Genomic DNA, 22,545 nt, shown 5'->3' on the forward strand with positions numbered 1-22,545 from the left:
AGTTCTGCACATTACCTGGTTAAATGGCGACTTGACTCGTGCACTTCCATCTCATTGCTCTTGAAATCGTTGAGTTCCTTCCTTATAGCTGCCTGCAGAGGACGAATAAGGAAGGAGATTGAGAGAAGCTGCAAAGGCTTAGCGCACAAACTGCAGCCTGTAAGCCCCGACTCCATCTCCTTTTAGTATGCTTCATGCATTATTTACGTCTATCTCAAGGCCATGAATGATTCTGTTGAATTCTCTTCTCACATCACAAGAGGCTTCAATGTCCCCTCCTGAGACATCCGACGGCCCTAATTTAATACACAATCTGTTGCTGGTGTACTTGGAGGGCCAGCTTGTGCTTTAAACTATGATGAACTGTTGATACCAAAGATTTACATATATTAAAACACATAGGGGAAAAAAACACTGAAATGGTATTTTTAGAACATCAAAGCTGCATTTAGGTGTTACAGTCCTTAGATCCCACATTTATCTCATTTTCAGCATGAAAATGACTGCAAGTAATGGAAAGACTAGACAAAGCCTGTAGTAATGTTATCTTCCACCAGGGGACACTGTGGTGTAACTGCACATAAAAGCCTCATTCCATCTTTAACAATATATTTATTTCAAATCTCTTTTCCAGGAAGGCTTATGTGTATCTCATTCATGTAGGTATACATATTCATATTTGGGACAAAGCCCAGTGAATCACAGCCTCCGAGTAGTACCACTGGAGCAGCAGAAGACTGTGATATGAGTTGTTTTTTTAAAAAAAAAAACCCTACATCCTCTCTAAAATGTCACATGTGACAGCAACCCGAGGGGTGATGTCACTGCTTTTATTGTTCAGCATGACTCAAGGGGACGTCTCCAGCCGTGGGGAGGATGACTATATGACAGGAGAACAAACTAAATTCTAATCTGTGCTATACTGCAGAAGCAGGAGAAGGGGAAAAAAAAAAACGTCAGCAGAGCAGAGCCACGGCTGGGGGCTCCGGAGGCACTGCTTGTCCAATTACGCGCTTATATAAGAGGAGCCGTTGCATAATCAAAATGCTGAATCCCTGTGATTTTCACATGAGTGGTCCTCAGGTGTGACCTGGAGTGTTCAGAGCTGCGCATCACCAAAGCAAAGACAGCGGAGTATCTGCTCAGCAAAAATGCAGATCTCATTAAAAGTCAGAGGCAGAGATCACCGGACACTGAGCAGCAGGACCACCTCAGGGTGTTTACTCACAAAGGGAAACCAAACAACTCAGGAGGAACTCGCCGTAACAAAAGAGGAGGAACGCATCCTCCGACAATTACTCTCCTGCGTTATGAGTTGCGTCATATGAAGCACAAAGGAGGGAGATGAGCTTAATGGTACTTAAGAAATGTGAAAGCAGGAAATGAGGGATCTTGAGAATACTAAAATATTATTTTAATTTAACTGAGATTAGCTGAAGCAATACTGGCCTTGTCAGCTGCCGTGAGCCGGGTCCAGGGCTTATCTGCACGCCTGTCATAGTCCTGGGCATCTGACACCTCCACATAGTCACTGAAGCGGATGAGAATTTTGGCCTGTCTCAGCTCCTCCACAGTGGGCCTCTGGCTCAGCTGGAAGAAGAGTCAAAGAAGAGTTACGGAACAGAAGGCCATGTAAAGATTTCAAAATTGCCGTCATGGTTAGCAGCTTCCCAGAACTCATATATACATTCAAGTTTTCACAGAAAGTCTTGCATATCCGGTACTTATTCTGCAGGGGATTCACAGAGGAGTTCAAGATCTCACTGCTCTGGTATTCAGGGCATTTATGGAATAAGTAGGTCAAAGTCAACATTTCAGCTCCTGCCGAGCCTCTTCGGCGGGTGACGTCATCAAAATCACAAAGGATAAACTATAAACTTTGTCATTTGAGCAGCTCTCTGGCAGGGTTGGATTCACAGTGTCACATTGTATCTCTGAACGCACTAATTACATTTTTTGGAAAGCACTTATGCGCCTAATGAAAGCACGATCATGACAACAGACAGCAAACACAAGAGACAACAATCACTAATTACAACAATCTTTAAGTGGATTTTTCATTAAACAACAGCTCAGTACTTCAACAGACATTCTGTAACAAGCAAATCATAAACCTCTTTCAGATTCCGCAATGAATAAGACCTGTCATCGCATGTACTGTCAGCACAATATCTAATTAATACATTACAGCAAGGCTGATACTTACTGATTGTACATCAGTGTGGGTTTGCATAAAGACTGCTAAAGGATAGGAAATGCCAAAGATATGTCTGTACTTGTTTAGAATTTGTGACACAGTTATACAGTTTGTTTATTTTTCAGTTGTAAAATGTCCTGAATATGAGGCCACAGTGTAAAACATCAGATGTACAAGTTTTATTCTCTAGTTATTCCATCCTAAACACATAAGTCCTCCAACAGCTGTGAGATGTTTGTTTTGAGCAGGATGTCTGCAGGTGAGCAAGAGTGTTATTCTTTAATTGATAGCGACAGTAACATGCTCAACACCTCCCTATGGGGTCAAAGGTTTTGGCAGTCAACATGCTGCAGGGCCAAGGGCAACAAGGACATGAGGGCCTCCTGGGGGATGCCAGAGAAAGTACATCACCGGGCCTGTAACGGACCAGATATGACTTCTCACAACAGATGAGTCACTGTCACAGTGTATGTTTATTCTGGCTTGCAATTTACCCCCTCCAGGTGCTGAAAGAGCAAGTGTGGGTTTGCACCTTTGGAGCTATTTTGGACTCACCTTTCGTGTCAGCCTTCGCTTTATCTCCCTCTTCTCCTCCATTTCTTCTTGCTCATTGCGAGCTGCACAAAACGAGAGGATCAAGTGTTACGGTTTAAGTGCAGGCAGGCAAAAACAGTGGACTCTTTGTGAAATGCTAAGAATATTTTTGAAAGGGTAACAAACACACTATTTGCATAATGTGGCTCACTAGATTCACACTAAACTAAGTTTGTCAAAGCTTAAAATAGTTTCAATTATGGGCTGTTTAATGCTATTAGGGTTGAGTACTGGGAGAGAATGATTTCTTTGTTCCTTTCAAGGTATCCTGGGTCTTTTGGGTCTATGTTTATGATCACATGATTAATTCATTTGAGGAAAAAAATGCACTTCTCTTATGGGGGGAAATAAAACGCTGATCACATTTGCATGGGTGTCTGCATTCATCTGTGTGTTGCACTGTTGATTTGGACTCAATTACAGAGACAAAAACCTCAGAGGAGCGAGTTAAGGGAGCAACAAGAGCTATACGAGGACACTGCTTCTGTTTGCAACAGCTTCACCTGTCAAACTGTATTTGCACTGTGCTGAACATGTACTATATCTCTCGTGCTACTTGCAGTTTTGCATTCTAGATGGCGCCTTTCTCTAAAAGCAAGTCCTGTTTGTTTAACCTTGGTACTGTATATGCATGAGAGACGCGAAGGACGTGACTTGTCACTCATGAATTCTTAGACTTTGTGTTTGCCTGCCGTACTCTGCCAATCATGCAAGAGCCTCTGGGAAAGCAGGAACTGCTGGTAAATCAGCCTTTGATGTGAGAGCCGCAGAGTCCCAGGCAACAGAACTGCTTCTCTCTGATACTGCATGTGTTTGAGCTAAGAATCCAGTCTCTCTAGACACGATTCCTAGGGGAGCCCTGTTGCCTGCCTGCCTCACATGAAACAGCAGACCAAGGAGGAATAAAGGGAGAGATGTATGCCACTAGCTCTCACATAACTAGGTCTCCTGAATCACCAGGCTGCACTACATGAAGTCTGCATGCACAAAGGGCTGCTACAAATATGGGCTCATGCTACAATGCGGTGTTAAAGTGACATTCTTGTTGAACTCTTCACATTCAGGAATCCGCTTTTGCAGCTTAGCAATAATGGTAAATACACAAGACACTCACGTTTCAGGATGTTCCTTTGTTCGAGCTCCTCTGCTGTGGGTCTCTGACTCAAGCGCCTGATGAGAAACACACATCTATTGTCAGCAAAGTCAAGAGGTTAGCAAGGCAACATAAAAGCAATATGAAGAAAACCAGTTCTAATCCATCCACATCAACCTACTCTACAATAACTTTGCAGCCGTAAATGTTTCTAAAGAAAATCTGTGCAAACATTTCAGTGGTTATTCAAACAGCAACATACACACTTAGAAATAAGTTTATTAGGAATCACGAGGCAACATTATAATGCAGAAAACAATACAGAATTCTTCAGTTTTTGCTTGCATTGAGTGTCAGAATGAGGAGAAAATGTGACCCCAGGAAATCCGATTGTCGGCGCCAGATGGGCCGTTTGAAACTGTTCATTTTCACGGACAACAGTTAGTTACCTCAGACTGGTGCAAAAGGAAAACAAAATTACCCCTGCACTTCTACAGAGACAAATGCCCTGTTGATAAGAGGCCAGTGAAGAATGGCCAGCCTGGTTAAAGCTGGAAGTGAGGCTGCTGTACCTCAGATAACCATTTTTAACAGCTGCGATGAGCAGAAATTCATCTCAGAACATGTTGAGACGGATGGTCCACAACAGCAGAACACCAAGTTGGGGTCCATTCCTGTCAGCCAACAACAGACATCTGAGGCTGCAGTGGGCACTGGCTCACCGAAACTGGACAGTTGAGGGCTGGAAAATGTAGCCGGATCTGCTGAATTTCAATTTCTGCTGAGGCACGCAGATGGTACGGTCAACAGAATCAGCAGCATGAATCCATGGACCCAACCTGCCTAGTGTCAATCCTCCAGGCTGGTGGTGGTGGTGTTGTATAGAGAAATGTTTTTTTGGCACACTTTGGGCACCTTAAAGGGGAACTTCGGGTTTTTTTCAACCTGGGGTCTGTTTCCATATGTCATTTCATACATGCGAGTGATGGAGAAATGAATTTTCGACATAGCTCCAGTATTTAGCCAGGCAGGCAGCTTAGCAGCTCAGCTAATCGCGCGATAGCTCGCGCCAAAACCGGTGTTTTGGCGCGAGCTATCGCTATCGCGCGATTTCGGAACGAGAGTTGATTTCTAGTGTCCTGAGATTGGGATACAGACCACAACAAAGAGCAGTCGCCAGGTAATGTTGAGGTTTTCATTCACTTCTCATCTCTAGTATGTTGTGGGACACTCATTGAGACTATCTGAGCCGGTCAGTGTGGGAAAAAAGCACGTTAGGGCGGACTTTGACGCGGGGGGGGGGGCAAGCTGCCCCATACTTTTCGCTAGCCGAGCTGCTAGCTGAGCTGCTAAGCTGCCTGCCTGGCTAAATACTGGAGCTATGTTGAAAATTCGTTTCTCCATCACTCACATGTATGAAATTACGTATGGAAACAGACCCCAGGTTGAAAAAAAACGAAGTTCCCCTTTAATACCAATCAATCATTGTCTGAATGCCACAGCTCATCTGTGCATCGCTGCAGACCATGTGAATCCTTCTCTGGTGACAATTTACTTCTCTTGTAATGGCTACTTCCAGCATGATAACGCACGGTGTTGCAAAGCAAAACTCAGCTCCAACAGAACACCTACAGGAGATCTACAGAATTTATGTGCAGTCAACAAATCTGCACAAGTTATATGATGTAATCATGTCAACATGGTGCAGAATCACTGAGGAATGTTTCCAACATCTTGTAAAACTCTTGCAACAAAAGGACTGAGGCTGTTCTTAGAGCCAAGCGAGGCCCTTCACATTATTAGTATGGTTCCTAATAAAGTGCTTGGTGAATATAGTTCAGGTAAAGCTGCTTAGTTTTTCTTTTCTTCTCTACATTATGAACTGCATTCACATTCGTGCTTCGACAGCAACTCCCCAGCAAGGTTATTTCTTTGGCATTTTGGCTCACAGAACTTTTATACTTGATAATGCTGTTGTTCAGAGTAAAGCACAGTGTCTTTGCCCCAAACTGGATTAAATACAGATTTTTGGAATTTTAATTCTTTCTTAAGTTGTTAATGAGCAACACAGCTCTAAGCTGTTCTTTGCATTGATGAAAAGTTTGCATCTTATTCCTCCTGACAACTTGACAGGTAAACTTCCTTAAACTTCAGAGAGCCTTGATCACCAATCCCTCCTTCTTCTCATTGAATGACACGAGGATAAAACACTGCAGCAGCGCAGGAATAAGGCGAGAGCCAGAAATTCCTCGAGAGTCAGCTCTCATCCGGTGCTGAATAAGGCAAATGTGATTATGACACCTTCAAATGCCAACTGAAAGGTTTCATTACAAATCTACTGCGCACATTTACACAAAGACACGTGGAACAGGACAGTCAGGCACGTCGAGCTTTCATTTAACCAACGGTTATCCGAAATACATTCAGATGGGGACTCTGATTGCAGCAGTGTGTCGGGACGCAGCAGTAGACCTATCTGTAGGCACGAAATCAATAACTGTCTCCATCTGACAGCCATCTGGAACTGCTCAGTCTAATAAACTGCTGTATGCAGAGTTATGTCTGGGCTCAGACAAACTTGTCTCATATTATTTTGTGTCATTTCTTCTCCCATTTGAAATTTATTGTTTAGGAAAAGTTGGTTGGGAAACTGAGCTGTGCTCCTCTCTGCATAGTCTGAGCATTATGTCAGAATTATGTCAGTGAAAATCAACAAACACCCAAAACAATGACAAATAATCCGAGAAAAATATCTGTAAGACCTAAGTGAGGAATAGCAAAAATGAGTATAATGAGATGACAGTTAGTTATACAGACCTTGATAAAGTAACTGCTACCTTGGAATACTGTGTTTAAGGCTGCACTAATCAATATTTTAAAAATAACAATGGACCAAACCACTGTGTGCAGAGTCAAGGCGTCACTATCATTACAAGAAAAGCACTCAGAGAGCGCAGTACTCCACCAAAGCTGCTCAGTCGTATCATTTCCGATGGAGGAAATCTTTAATAAAAAATGACCTTGCACTGAACACAGCCGTGTGTTATGCATGTGTACGTTATGTTTTGATACCAAATTGTGTGACCTAAATATGTAGCGGCGGTGGGAATTTATGAGACTCAGAAACACTCCCACAATTTAATCAACTGTTCTTTGTATGAATTAAGACGGGTAAGTCTCGATAATTCCGCAGCAATTTTTAGTAGGATCGCAGTGCCGCTATCTGGCAATTTTTAACAAATCAGTGGATCCAGACTGTAAGCCGCATCACTGCCACAATCTAATCACTTGGTCCTTGTGTCATTTCCGACTTTCCCTGAAAATTTCATCCAAATCCGTTATTCTGTTTTTGAGCAATGTTGCTAACAGACAAACAGACAGACAATCATACGCCAATTGCCACATAACTCCGTCACGCTCCTTGGCAGACTAAAAATCTAACTTTACAGCATCTCTCAGCTCTCTGGAGCACTTTAGCATCACATAATTTACGGCTTTGGTTATTGCCCCATAATTTCACTGTTTTGGTTCATTGTTATTCTTATGTTTATCTCATTTGCAGTTTTCTGAGAAAAAGAACTCATGCAAACCCACTGCACAGTGTCTGCCCAGCACCAAACAGCTAATGGACAACAACTAGATGGTAAACACAAAAACATGAGCTTCTGAAGACCTAGATGTATTTTCAGTGGTTGGTGGAGCCCAAAACGGCTTCAAAGAGAGTGAATATTGGTGTCCAGAGCCATACCTCGAAATGAATGCTCATTTTAATGTCATTTTGATGTTAAACACCAGAAGAAAAACAAATCCTGGCTTTAACTTCATATTTAACTGACACAAGAGTGCTATCAGTCCTCATATCTGACTCTCTCTCATTTTAGGTGGCACAAAATGAATCTTATGTAAAATGCATAGAAGATGTTAAAGTGTGCAAAAATCAAGGGCAACCTTCTCAGGGGTAAAAACTGAAACACTTTCCTTCACTATCCAGGGTTTTTGCCAGTAAATCAGGTCGACAGAACTAAGTTGAGGTCAGCACGTCCTAGTTTAGCATTATCGTGATCAATTCAGATTGGCCTGGCACAAGCAGTGACTTTGCAGGACAACAATGCCGCGGGTTAAAAACAGAGCGTAACTGGGAGGTGTGCATTAGATGACACTGTGCAAAGGACACTGTCACAGAGCTTTTTGGGAACATGACAACTAAGCAGGCAGGCCTTCTGGGAGCACACGCTGTGTTCCAGTCGCAGTGGGGAACAGTGACTTCTGTGCCAGTGTCTCTAGATAATACTCTATCAGTCCCTTACAGTCACGTTTCCTCCAACTCCTATGCTATTAGACAATACAGGCTTCCATTTTTGGATTCACCACTGGCTTGTTGGTGTTTTCTCCTCTCTGTACATCATTACGTCGCTTTCATTTAGTCACAGATTGAAATCAGATGAGACCTGTTATCTACTGGGGAAAAACATTATGTTGTTTGATCTGTTCAGTTACTAGCATTCACATTTGTGACCTCCACATTCAAATCGCTATGATTTGTACATACTGCGCCAGTATTGTGTGCGTGTGTGTGTAAACTGCTGGTATGAAATGGACTGCGTGGTGCTGCTGTGTGGAGGAGTCGGGTGGAGATAGTTTGGCACATGCATCACCGTGGTGATTCAGTGAGCGAGGGAGGAAGTCAGGCAGGAGGAAGAAAGAAGAGAGAGAGAGAGAGCGAGAGAGAGAGAGAGAGCACACTAGAGAGAAGACAAGAGAAGGAAAGGAGAAGGGGGGGTTGATGCATCACTGAAATTAGGTCAACTCCATTTTCAGAGACTCATTTGAACAAGATAAAGCATTTATCCTTATCGGATGTTGAGACGGAAAAAATGGAAGGACATGAAAGCGTTTCAATAATAAAATGTAAAAAAAAAAAAAAGCTCACATCAGCTTGGGACTGAATCACAGTTCTATCAGCCAGGATACTGAGCATTGTCAGCCCAAAGTATGACAAAACGCTGGGTTTGGCTGAGAGGAGCCGGTGCTGCTGCCCAACAGCCGCCGTTTGAGTTGGTTACAGCGGCATCGAGCACGTTCACTGAAAATATTTGGCCCAGAAATTGCGCGTGTATCATAAATGTATTCAGGTTTAAAAATGCATGTGTGGATGTGTCTCACCTGGTGAGTTTGGTGCCTATCTGCTGCCTAGACTCCAGTCGCTCCTCATCTGTCTGCATGGGCAGGATGTTTTTCTCCTCCAGCTCTCTTTTGGATGGACGGTTACTCAGCTTGATGGCCAACGAATCTTTTCTTAGCACCTTCTGAGCCAAGGTACCTAAACCCAAACACCATGAGCAAAATGTGAGAGGAGCTGCAGGAAATGACTGCACATCTAATTCTACTTCAATAAGATGGGTTTTAGCTTTTCTATTGTATTTTCCTCTCTCCTGATTGTTTCAAAATGGTTTATATCTTGCACTTAAATATCAAGAATAATCTTCAAAATATTACATTTATATAAAAAATGAAACAACTTTAAGCTTGCAAATTAGTAAATATTTAGACTGTTGTTTTTCTTTCATGAATTTGACACTGATATTTTAAACTAAAGCAATCTATAACTGTACCTTGATGTTTTCTGTAATTGCACAGGCTTTGTACAATATATCACATGGACAGATTTGGATAAAAAACAGCAAGATTCTACATCAAGTTTCCTACACCTTTAAGAATTACTCATACTTCCAAGGAGCCTTAAAGCTTTGATGTGGCATATTGAGCAGTTCCATCACACATGACCAATCACAACCTTTAGAAACACTAATGTGCCAAAAAAAACACAAACCATTCTGCAGTTCAGCAGTTCTGCCAAATGGAGGTGCATGAAAGTGTTGGGTGACAGCATGATGCTGGATAGGCTTCTGTGAACCTAATTTTGTCCCTGATTTGAAGGTCAGTTTAGCTCAGTTCCAAGAGCCTTTGGGTGAAAATAGCAGCGCTGTCGATTCTGATCGCTCAACCAAACATGTCACTGTTCCTGTGAACAGGAGCTGACCGACAAAATAGACAAAGACAGAGTCTCCGTTGGGGCAAACTCTGTTCTTTCTCTTTGCTACTCTCTAACATCCTGTCTTCATCTTTTCTTACAAAATAATAAAATTCGAAGGATTGTAAACCCTTCTTAACCCTATGAATCACCAAGAGACACACAGAAATCACCAGAATGATAGAATTTCTCAGAGCAAGAAACTGTAATAACCAAAAGATTCATTGGATTTTTAGTTTGATCAAATCTTAACTTCAAATCAGTTTGCTCCGGCAAGATTCTGTTAAAAAAATGAAATAAATTAAATTCTGTCATCCGTAGTGCAGCCATTAGTGATTCATTTCTGTGGAACTTTATGAGTGAACTGGGATTAACTGCAGCCTGTGTTTACACAGAGTAGATAGGAGACATCGACAGAAACAGATTAAAAATGTAAGTAATAAAATATTTACAGTTTGTAGAGTTTGTCTTTCTTCAGTACTTGGAACATCTGTGAGCACTTTGGAAAAGGTTTTATCCATTTTTGTAAAATAAATTCAACTGTTGTTTTTCCATTTTTGTTGATTTATCGCATTTTAACTTTGTTACATTATATAGAAGACATTTTAGTATCCCCTCTACTTCTAACTGTGGTTGCATTATTGGATTCCACATCGCAGTGAAAAGTGACCCCACAGTGAGTCAGAATGTGACAGGAGCTGCTTAGGGTTCAGAAAGTTAAAAAACACCCATGGCTGTCTGATAATCATGATAGCATTATTCATCAAAATGGCAGCCTAACATTAGACAGTTACGGTAAAGTGGAGAGTGTTTAGGTGTCTGTTAATGTGTTTCTGGAGCCAGTGTTTTTGCAATTTGAATATTTTCACTCCTCGGTGTCACTGTGACTGCTGCCACTTACTTGTAAATATGGAGTCGTCATCTTCGTCATCATCCTCATCGTCATCCACATCATCGTCCTCGTCTTTATACATGCTGGGCAGATCTTCGTAGTCGGACTCGTTGGGCATGTTCTCCTTATCGTCCTCATAGTCGATGATCACAGACGGCACTTCTCTTCTCTCCAATGGAGCACACTGACCACCGCCGTGCAGAGCAGAACTGGTGGAAAGAAATGCAGTTAGGTTTGAAGGTTTTCACCCAAATCTTATTATTATTTCAGTAGGTAATGTCTATGGCCAAACTGTTTGGCCTTCTAAAAGGAAGCTTGAGCACCCCCTAAAGGCAAAACTCTAGTTTAAATGAGGAAAAGATCAGATTTCATATAAATCATCTTTCAGCAAAGTTTTAAACATTTAGAAATTTAAACAGTATTATGGAAACAATAACGCTGGCAAAGCTTCTCCAACCAGACAATGGAAGTGGTTTAAAACAATAGACGAACCTTTGGCTTCTGGTAGAGAACAGACTGATATCTCAGTGGGTTTTTAATCCAAGTACAAAGGGAGAGGAGGCATATAGCTCCAGCTGAATGAAACTGGAGCAAAAAAGAGGAGCTCGAACACAAAATAAGTGCAATTCTGTGCAGTCCTACGCAATGTCATGCAATTCTCTGAGCCACACAGAGGAAGAGAAGAGTAACCGATTGCACGGCTTGAATGATTCAAAAACAATGTGACAAAAATAAACTTCACTTTCATTAGCCACGAGCACGTGGAGAGATATTTGATAGATTGATTAATAACAGTCTAAGTCGAAGCTTCTTACGATGTTACGTAACCATTTCTAGCTTTCAGACTAATTGTGTGCGATGTCAGGACCACTACTTCCTTATCCCTGCCCAAATAGCTCTGGTGAAAAAGAGATCCTAATGTAAGAGGTTATATAATGTGCAATCCGCTACCGTGTCCCTTTTCTCTAAACAAGAAGAAGCGCGGCTCTTCTAAAGAGCAGCTGGTCATGTTATGTCAGGCCAACTGCTGGAGGGACGCCTACTCCACGCGCCTGTGCCCACACATACACACATTTACTTAAAAATTAGGCCATGCTGCCCTGTGAGGCAGTGTGCTGATTTAGACCTGTATAGCAGTGCTAGAGCTGGCAGGATGCAACCTCAATAACACCAGAATATGCTTGAAAGCAGTGGACAACCAGCAGCCACCAGGGATACAAGCTAACAAACAGGCTGCTCTATTCTATTACACCTTTGCATGATTAGTGCCGTTTCAGCAGCAGCTTTTAATAGCAAGAGTTTCATTTTAGCTCCATGACTAATCAAATAAAAGGTAAATAATGTCATCACCAGCACACCCTTTGGGAAATCTGTACTAAGCTATAGGTCTGTTACATAACATCTATCTGTGTAATTTCAGAAATACACATATATCATCGAAATTGAGTCATAATCCAAGCAAGATATTATGCGAGATGTGCAGACAGACAGATCGAGAACAGATCCATAATCCCTGTCTGCCTTCACACAATCAGATTCAATGACCTGAGCGCTGATAGCTACTAACCTTTCAAACCTCTGCATGGAGAGCGCCAGGGTTTTATTGAGCTCCTCGATGATCCGACTGGGGGCATGCAAGCTGCCATACTGGAGCTGGAGTGGGTGACCGTGGCTCTGGTGGAGAGCGGAGAGGCCGGCGAGCTGGGAGGGCAGCAGGGTGCCGTGGTGGGGCGGCAGGCCCTGGGGAGGGGCACACTTCTGGGAGAGATTGCTGAGGGGATTGGGGGACGGAGACGGGGAGGAGGAGGAGTCCAGCCCCCCTGGAGGCACGCAAATCATCACTTTCTTGGGCGGCAGAGGTGGAGAGTGCTTTCCCCCGGGCATGCAGGGCAACTTCATTGGCTGGCAAGAATCTAGAGAGAGGGAGGACAGAAAGGGGAAATATTCACGGTGGGTTCACGTAAGCATATAGCATCTCCCGCAGTTTGTTGGTGCAGACAGATAAAGAGAGCTCATAGATGATCAGATATGGCTCCGACGTCAGTGCACAGTGGTGGGAATTAGGCCAGGGTAATGCCACTTCCCTCTACTGACAGATTGACAATGACAGAGAGAGCCCAGCTGACCGAACCGCAGGGGAATTTAATGAGACTACTATAATCCTCTGCACATGTGCGGTAGCACAGGTACAGATTGAAGCGAAAGCGGTCACGGTTCATCCATCAAATACTCAGAATCTACATGCGAATTTTAGTTTCAGGGAATGCAGCAAAACCCAGGACTGCGCAGAGCAATAAATAAAGAGAAACCAAGTTACAGTAAAGAGTGTAGATTAGTTTGGAGAGAGATCAAGGAAAAAAAAAAACACAGTGCATGGAGAGGCCAGCTGAACCTGCAGCTGTTCATTAGTTAAGACAACTGACCTGTGCTATGGTTTGGGATCCTAGAGAAAGGCTTTGGAGGGAGAGCAGGAGGCTGCTTGTGGTAAAGCGGTGGCTTGGCAGGTGTGTCCTGATGATCACCTGGAAAGGTGACAGATTTCTTGGTGGGCAGGACCATGGATGACTTCATAGAGGGCTCCTGAGTGCAGATGGCGCCGTCCATCGAAGATCGGAATTCAACAGTTGCTAAAACAAGACGGAAGAAACAAACAAGCTGACAAGCGCCGAAAACGTCTGAGTGAACATGAAAGGCGCTTCCCAAAAAGACTTTTCAAAGTTTAAAATGAACTCGGGGTGTTTTTGAGACAATGGGGAGTAAGACTGTGTAACAACCCGAGAGCTTTCTATCAGCACGCACCAGACTGTGGAATGGTGGCAGACGAGCAGTTTGACAGAACGTCTGCTTTTTAATTCTTTCACAGTTCTGAGCCATTTGATGGTTTTTGCATGATCACATTTTAAAGCTGACAGTACAAATCGCAACACTGCTCACATATTCTGACCAACAATGTACTGATGCCGTGAGCTTCCCCCATTCCCAAATGTCATTTAGGCTGAGCAGCCCATAAAAAAAAAGAAGAAAACTCAGCCTTACAGGACTTTTTAACATACATGAAGTCTTCCTAGGGAGCTTGTTTTTCACAATTTTGTGTTACTAACTTAAGATACTAAAGTCATAAATTGTTGAAATTTAACATGCTGTCAAATGCATGGGCCATTTAAAGGCCTTTATTTTGAAATATATCCTTCAGGGATGATACATGTACATGATGTTGAGGTTTAGTCACTGAGATGCTGGACTCTGCAGCATGGAGAATTAAGCACATCTGGCCTCATTAATATCTAAGGAGTGGCACAGACAACGTGCAGAAATATGGAAGGCGCCTATTCATTTTATCATTTTGACAGCTGACTGAGGCAGACAGCATTTGCATCTCGGATGTGCATGACTTCAAACCTTAGATTCAATGAATACACATTCTATTTTTATCCGTTCTTAGTTTGAAACAGATCTGTCTTATCTTTGACATCAAGGAGTCTTTTTACATTTGAACTTTGTCCAAAAAGCTTTGTGAAACAATAAAAATATATCTTATAAAAAGGCCCCATATTTCTTTATTTGCTGTCTTTACATCTTGGCAAGAGTCAGTGGACTTTTCTCAGCTTCTCCAACTTTGTTTTTGATGCCCCGCGGCACATAGCACCCTGCTGTCAGATATACTCTCAAGCTTTGAATGTGGGATGACTAAGGCACGTCAAATCAAGATCAAAAGAGTTTAAAAACGCTACAGAATTTCTATAATGAAAGATTATATCTCTAGATACCCGTTGCCAAATCTTGAAGAGTGCACATCAGAGACTACTGATTAATGAGGAGATGAATAACTGAAGACTGTCCAATTTAGCGCCCCACGTCTTTCCCTCCTGTAGTTTCTACTTAAATCTGAGACAGTTTCCAGCTCGGATAAATCAGAGTGTAACTGCATGAAACCAGCTCACCTTTTTCAAAGATCTCCTTCAGCACTCCTCTCTTGATAAGCTCATCTCTGCTCTGTCGCACTGACATCTTCCTCTCCAAAGCTGATAGTGTAAAGAAGCAGAATGTTAAAGATATTTTAAGATTGCAAGTTGTCATCCATCAAAGTATCATGCAGCCGTTTAACCCTGGTTAACCCGTTCACTAAATCACCATTTACCAACATGGGTGTTCAACTAGAATGAAAAAAAAAAAAAACAGTCACATTTACATTAACCATGTTAAAAAAAGAAGAAATAGTAAATCAGAGGAGCAAATTAAAGGAATGACCTGGGGCTTGTTCCATTAACAACTTCACCAAACAAGAAAAGCACTCAGAGAGCGCAGTACTCTGCCAAAGCTGCTCAGTCATTGTGGTAGTTCCAACGGATGAAATCTTTAATAAAAAATTACCTTGCGGTGAGCACAGGCGTGTGTTATGCATGTGTATGTTGTGTACGGATACCGAATCATGCGAGCTAAATATGTAGCGGGCGGCGGGAATTAATGGGACTCAGAAACACCCCCTACCCCTCGTATCATTTCAGACGGATAAGTCCCGATAAGTCTGCAGCGGTCGATTTTTAGTAGGATCGCAATCATGTGATCGTCAGCAGGCAGCTGACATAGTGTTCACTTGTTGTCATGGTTACAGTGATGCTGTGTCGCCATTTCACAATGATACAGGAATCTTTACCAAATCCGTGGATCCAGACTATAAGCTGCATCACCGACAAAGTCTGATCACTTGGTCTTTGTGTCATTTCCCCTGAAAATTTCATCCAAATCCGTTTGACCGTTTTTGAGTAATATTGCGAACAGACAGACAAACAGATGGACAAACATACGCTGATTGTCACATAACTCCGCCGCTTTCCTTGGCAGAGTAATAAGCCAAGCTTGTTTCAGCTCTGACTTTAATTTAGGTTATTTCAGATTCAACATAGTTCAAACTCAGTGACTCTGGAATCTTATGCTGTTTAACCATCAGACTGAGCTGTTGCTAAACCACAGTTCTTTTAATATTCACCCAGTGGGAAAGACATCACTCCGACTGCTTGAAACTGTGTCAAATTAGCCTGACTGCGTGACGTTGATGTGACCGGTTTACCCTCAAATTGAGGTTGGTGTGGTAGTTTTGTATGCTTTTTGGAACAGGCCCTCAGGTTTGTTTCTCTCAGCATAAGTTTCCAGCATGAATTGTCTTTATAGAACTAAAATAACCTCACTAAAATAACCTCACAGTAAGTCAGACTAGCTCAAAAAAGCCTGGTTTATTTGGTGAAGCTGCTTTATGGAACAAGCCTCTGGTTAAAAAAAAAAAAAAAAGGCTCAAAGAAAAACCTCAACACAGTTTGAGACTAATGAATGTGAGCTGACCAATAAAGCTAAAATCCCACTAAACACCACAACAGACAGGTTGTGTTGTTTTCAATGGAAGACAGATATTGCAATCCAGCTTTCTAACAAAATGGGATAAAATGAGAAGAGGATTTCATCGCATTATCAATACAGTGCAGTAAAGAAGCAAAGAAAAAAATCCAGGTAATTGGTAGCATTCACTGTGGTACTTTGCCTTTCTGACATCACATAAAAGCGATGTGGCTCTCGCACCCCTGGTATGCAAGAAAACGAGACAAAAATATTGCCTGCCAGTGGATTCAGACTTGTGGGTGGTGCTCTCATCACAGCAGCAGCAGCAGCAGAAGCAACATTAAAATGCCTGCAACCTTCTTTACCTTTATCTTGTTTGTTTGTCCTTGCAAGCCTTACATAAAAGTGAATTTTAACTAGGTAGGCAAAAGGAAGAAATGCACTGAACACGCTGTCATATGACATCACAGCTTGTCACATGGAAATGAAATTTAAACGTGAATCTGTTCGAGCTGATATGTGGGGCTTTGGATTGAGATGTTTGGGAAGCGCTGCACTAAAAGAAAGAAAAAGCATAGGATTTCTAATTCATTGCTAAAAGCCGTGAGCAGATCTCCAGTGAGTAGCAAACGTTCCCAGGCAAAGCAAATAGTTCCACTATCATGAGCCATGGCTTTTAGTGGATTTTCTGGATTTTCGCAGATGATCGGAGCAGCAAAGACTCTAGCGATAGCTGGGCAAAGCAGTGAATGAACTCTCACAATGGCACTCCAGGAACTTTCTGGGGTCACACTCCTTTTATAAGATGTATTACCAAAACTCTGAAAACCAAATGTGCCTGATCAGCCCAAGCATACACATTTCTAGAGTTTCCTTGTTATTACTTGAGTGCTTATATGTGATGTGCTATCTTTCATTGTGACTTTCATCTCTTATCAGACCAAACAGCGGTATTCAACCCTAAATTTGTGCTGTAAAGATAATCAGCCAAGCGGTGAACAGCTCAAGCTAAAAAGCAGAGCACTGATTCACAAAGATAAAGGATAAATGAGATATTCCAGCAACACTTCCCTCCTCATAGTAATACATTATGCACAAGACGGCATGTCCCACAGCTACCATTTGCTGCTATTTTTAGGTTTCAAAAGTTGAGCCACTTAAGAGCTGATATCAGGAGGCTGAACGAAAGCAGTTAAACATCACGTTCGTTATTGCAAAATCTAGCCCTGCATGGAAACCAATTAGGAATGTCAAATGAGGATGAGTAACAACACTTGAGCACGCAGAGCTGGAACCTCCCTGCAGGCCTCTTGTGACTCCCGCTTATGAGGAAGATCACACATTCTGCCATGTGTGCTTTACATATGACCCAGGAGTGCTGTCCCTCCCTCTTCTTTTGAGAATGATGTGTTCAATGCTAATACATCCTTTCAAGTAGAATCGGGAGAATAATGTCGGCTTAACCTCTCCTTTCCTTGCCCTCAGTCACAACACAGCAGATTTAAAACCAAATGCCGAGAGTCCAAAATTAAAACACAAATGAAAGTCACACACACAGAAGACTGGAAAGCCTGTGGGGCACAATTTTAGATCCTCTGTCCTTCAGTGTTAGAAGCTACCACAGAAAAGCATGTTATTATTGAACACTATGCTCCATTATGAGGTTCCTCCAGGATACCAGATGTTCAATATCATTCCATACTTCAAAAGTTCTCCAAGAGAAGCTGTTTGAGATCAGCTCTAAGCCAAGAATTAGTTAGGCAGCGAAATGTCTTTTTTTTTTTTCCTCCCTGGGAAAAAGACGTGATCGAAATACTAGCAGTATGTCAAGCACAGAGTCATCTCCATGAGAGCCCTAGGAGGTGGGAAATTGAAGACAGTGTGAAATCAAAAGAAATTGTGCCATTTTCGACATGCTATTTTGGATGCTAATGCTGGCAGTTTCATCAGAAAGTGATGTTTCCCCCCAGAGGGAACAAATTTAACATTAGGTCAAGTGTATCAAGGGGATAGTAAATAGACTTATCAAAGAGCTGACCCAGAATCAACATGGACGATTTTTCCTGACTGAAAGCGGAGCTCATTCTCATGGGCGTTGGGAGGAAGTGAGCTGTAACGCATTTGACATTCGTGTGCATTCAAACCGTCATTTCAATTTTCAACACTTCTGAATATGTCAGGGTTTCTCTCGACAATAAGAGTAGTGGACCTTGTATTACTCAGGGACTATAATCAAAAATACAATCACTGCATCTTGGCAATTGATTTCCAAAAAACTACCACGATCATCTAAAGAGATTTTCATTTTTACATCCTCTTTTGGAAATTACACCATTTAAAAACAAAAATAAGTCACAAAAAAGTGAATAATTTTAGTCAGATTTGCTTGATATGATTACAAAAGACAGATTTTTAATATATATGTTTCTTTGTATTCTGTTTATATTCCCCATTTTCCTTCAATTCTGCAGGTCCACCTCCTTTCTTCTGCCTACTACTAACCTGTCTAATAAAGCCAGCAAAAGGCCTAAAATTAACTTTTAAAGGAATGTTTATGTTTTTATTCTCTCATCTGACTGAACAAATGTTCATCAGCTCTTTGCCAGAGCGGGGAAACCCAGGGCCAAAAGGTCGTCACTCGACTGGCAGTGCTGTAATATGTTCAGGGATTATACTGCCGTTTCATCCAAAATGAAAAGTAATTACTCAAAGCTTTATGACATAACTGTGATGCCAAGGGATGTGCCCAGTTATGCAATACCATTAACTCAAAAGCCCTAATGAGAATGTCATGTCTTCAGATTGGACAGACAACAGTGTGTGCTCATAAAAACAAAAGAAAATTGGTCAAATTGGAGAGGACACGTGTCCCACACTAGCTGAGCATGAAGTAATAAGATGAAACATGGGCAAGACTTGCTAAAAAAAACAACTTCGCTAAATATTTAACGATTATACTATTAGCGTGCCAGAACGGGAGTTTCGTGTTCGTTTCATCAGGAGGGTCGTATGAGGATCATGCACAAAAAGGCATTCAAAGCAGATGAAGAAAAATGGCTCTTGTACCAAAAATCTGACTTTGATGCTGAGAATTATTGACTCGAGAACGGTGAATCACCACCTGTCAGTTGCCGTGACGTCGACCACTGCTGGGTAACTTCAGTGAGCGGCTGAAGCACACAAATTAAAACACCAAGACAAACTTTCCTGTAGGTCTTTCAGTGCCAAAGAGCACAATGCGGTATTCCATATAAGACTACAGAAATCCTCAAGTGTCCTCTAAATCACCTTGACTATTAACCAACATCTACTTTAAATGTCTACCATGGCCCGAGTAGTGTCATGGTCCAACAGTCCAGACATTCAATCTGCACCAAGATGAGAAGATGAGACACTCATTGGGCAGGCTCAGCTGAGAGCATATTAAATGAAACTGGCATATCTGAGTCCAGCCTCTATTGATCTGAGAACACTACACTTAATTTTTTAGAAAAAAAAATTCCACTGCGAAGTGACCCAGATAGTCAGAACACATCCTTCCAACCCTGAGGCTCAGTGGCTCAAAGTGGAGTCTTTTACTGAAGCAATTCTCTCAGCCTGAGCCTCACAAAAACTGTATTAAAACTTTCATGGGGTCTTTTATCAATGAGGAGCTCAAGCGTTAAGGCTCATGCGTCAGAAGCTTTGGGTATGGCTAATCGAGACCTTGACACCTAGAAGGACACGGCAGGCTTGTGATAGGACTTCTGCTTTTTCTGTCATGCTGTACATAATCAATGGACAGGTTTGAAAACTGCCATTTACACTCTCTAGAATTCACTGGGATGGCTGTGGTTCAGAGCAAGGTCTGCTAATTAGATTAAAAATAGATGCCAAGACAGCATCAGATGACGTTCTCTTTTGATACATCTCTGCTTACTGAGATCTCTTCCTGATACGAGCTGGCTATGAAAATGTAGCGAGCACAAGAAGACATCCAACTGTCAGGCCCTCCCTCCTTCCTTCCTTCCTTCCTTCCTTCCTGAGGTGAAGAGTACAGTCCCCCAGAGCTGCCCTTCATTTGCTTTATTATCACAACACATTCATAATCCTCCACTGTGCTCAGCGTCCAATTATCCATGGCAGCATCTGCAAGCCCAGTGGCTGCTCTGCTCCCCACCGACACAGGAGACATAATCAACAGCAAGGTATCAGAGACAACCGCAGAGACGGGAAGCATTTAGGGCCAAGATTAGAGCAGGGCAGCAGGAATCACGAATACACACTTAACATCAACTTTGTCTTTAATGAGATGGATGCAAAGTGCAACCGCAGAGCACATTTCTCCCCGACTGCTTCGGCAACAGGCTGACAAATGACCAGTAAGACGTCTCAGAGACTTCAAATGCAAACTCAAGCTGCCAACTGACAAACCATTAACACAACAAACTAAGTTTAGAACTTGTCAAAGTGTGTGGCAGCAGCTTTCTTCGAGCTGTTAAAATTAGGTCAGCTCATTCTACGCATTCGGGATGGCCATAAATAGGCTGTCAACTTGGCATTGACTAATTAATTTAAGGCAAATAAACAACGGTACGCACAACGTTTGGCTTTAAATACACAGATTTGTAATGAGGCAAGAGGTCAGATGGAGTCAATACAGTTCTCTTGAGGAGATAAGCTGAGCGTTCTTTCTCTAAACTCAGATTTCATAAAAAAAAAAAAAACATTTAAAAGATGACTACAAGTTTAAATATGACTGCACAGGGCTATCTTTCCGGTCTCATAGACAGTTACAAAAGGTTTCTTTTTTTCTCAAGGAATAAGTTTTACTCATCTTTTACATCTTATTTTTCTCCTTTTTTGCTCAGAGTTATAAACTTCATTAAGCATGCCTTCTCAAAATCAAACCTCCATTTCAAACAGTTGTTAGCGTTTCATGCACGGCAATGGATTCAGGCCTGATGCTTTTCAAACCACAAAAAGGAAAATAGTCTCTTATCCAACAACAACAACAGGATGCAGTGGATGTTTAGACAGTTAAACTGGCGTTCAAAAGTTTGAGGTCATCTTTGAGAAAGTTCAGTTTGCCTAAATAGTCTATAATACCAGTCTGTGTCAGCTCAAACAGAACGCAGGATTTACAGTACTATTCAAAAGTTTTTGGGTCACCCACTCATAACTCACCTTTTTATTCATGTGCTAACATAATTGCACAAGGCTTTTCTAATCATCAGTTAGCCTTTCAACACCATTAGCTAACACAATGTAGCATTAGAACACAGGAGTGATGGTTGCTGGAAATGTTCCTCTGTACCCCTATGGAGATATTCCATTAAAAATCAGCCATTTCCAGCTAAACTAGTCATTTACCACATTAACAATGTCTAGACTATATTTATGATTAATTTAATGTTCTCTTCATTGAAAAAAAAAAAGACTTTTCTTTCAAAAATAAGCACAATTCTAAGTGACCCCAAACTGTTGAATAGTAGCGCATACCAGCAAAGATAACTTTTTAATTTGCATAATACTGCAAATATAATCCTAAAACCAAAATGTACAGTTAACTGACATGCAAAGGTTTTACAATTGGGGTAACTTTGGCTCTCATCGAGTGTCGGTGAACAACCGAAGTAAAGAAATCTGTACTGTGAATCATTAACATCCTAAAAATGAACTTCATACAGAAATGTTACGGGTTTATAAGGCTGAAAGCTCTGAAATGTGCTAATTTTACACAAACTGCAGACTCTGAACATTAGCATTCACTGGGAGTCGTGTTTCTATCCTGACAAAATTCCAATATTCACTCTCCAGCTAACTGTGTTTGGTTCAGTGGCTGGAGAGATTTTTCTTTTTTTTTTTTTTTTTTTTTTTTTGCAGTGAACAGGCAGCTTTCTGTGGCTGGAAAAGAGGATGATGAGCAAACCAAAACAATAAGGTGGCAGCCATAAACCCCAAACAATGAGCTTAAAAAATAAAAAAAACAAATCTCTGGATAGCTGAAGGGAGTTTTGTGGCTCTGTCACTATGAGAAACACGTCATACGTACATGGACATGTGAGCCAATGATTAGCACAGCTTTAAACCTCTATAGAAGTCTTGTTCACTTTGCTGCTAGAGTTCCAAATCCCTGCGACACTTCCTGCCATTTGAATTTACTGCCCTAACTAACACGTGATTTTTTTTTTTCCATCCACTGCTTGCTGCAGAAGCGAACTCCCTGCTCCACTTATATGTTGCTGCAAGAGTTGGGTTCACGCTTCACGCTAAAAGGAATGTGACAGAGTATGGACATTTGTAGAGGCACCACATTGGCTGAAGCACCTGTCCGAGCGCTGGAGCCACTGTGGCGCTGCATACCGCCAATAACCACGCAGAAATTCAACTACGAGGCAAATCCGGTTAGATATGGCCCCTTATAA

General features: G+C 41.9%; 1 protein-coding gene across 4 annotated transcripts in view; it reads right to left on the minus strand.

The window, feature by feature from the left end:
• The window catches only part of LOC110964245 (phosphatase and actin regulator 1-like), a 59,244-nt gene that overhangs the window by 2,577 nt on the left and 34,122 nt on the right, over positions 1–22,545 (minus strand). For 2 of the 4 annotated variants that reach the window (XM_051952909.1, XM_051952908.1), the window contains exons 3-11: positions 14,749–14,829; positions 13,231–13,434; positions 12,375–12,720; positions 10,817–11,016; positions 9,048–9,204; positions 3,906–3,961; positions 2,753–2,814; positions 1,446–1,590; positions 16–88 (exon numbers count right to left, since the gene is read on the minus strand). In XM_051952909.1, the coding sequence (XP_051808869.1) occupies positions 16–88; positions 1,446–1,590; positions 2,753–2,814; positions 3,906–3,961; positions 9,048–9,204; positions 10,817–11,016; positions 12,375–12,720; positions 13,231–13,434; positions 14,749–14,829 (1,324 nt within the window). Of the gene's footprint in view, positions 1–15; positions 93–1,445; positions 1,591–2,752; positions 2,815–3,905; positions 3,962–9,047; positions 9,205–10,816; positions 11,017–12,374; positions 12,721–13,230; positions 13,435–14,748; positions 14,830–22,545 lie in introns of all 4 variants that reach the window. The other 2 variants (XM_022212926.2, XM_022212925.2) reach the window with 1 other exon arrangement.

This window comes from Acanthochromis polyacanthus, chromosome 9 (genome assembly GCF_021347895.1).
Source record: "Acanthochromis polyacanthus isolate Apoly-LR-REF ecotype Palm Island chromosome 9, KAUST_Apoly_ChrSc, whole genome shotgun sequence".
Classification (NCBI taxonomy): Eukaryota; Metazoa; Chordata; class Actinopteri; family Pomacentridae; genus Acanthochromis; species Acanthochromis polyacanthus.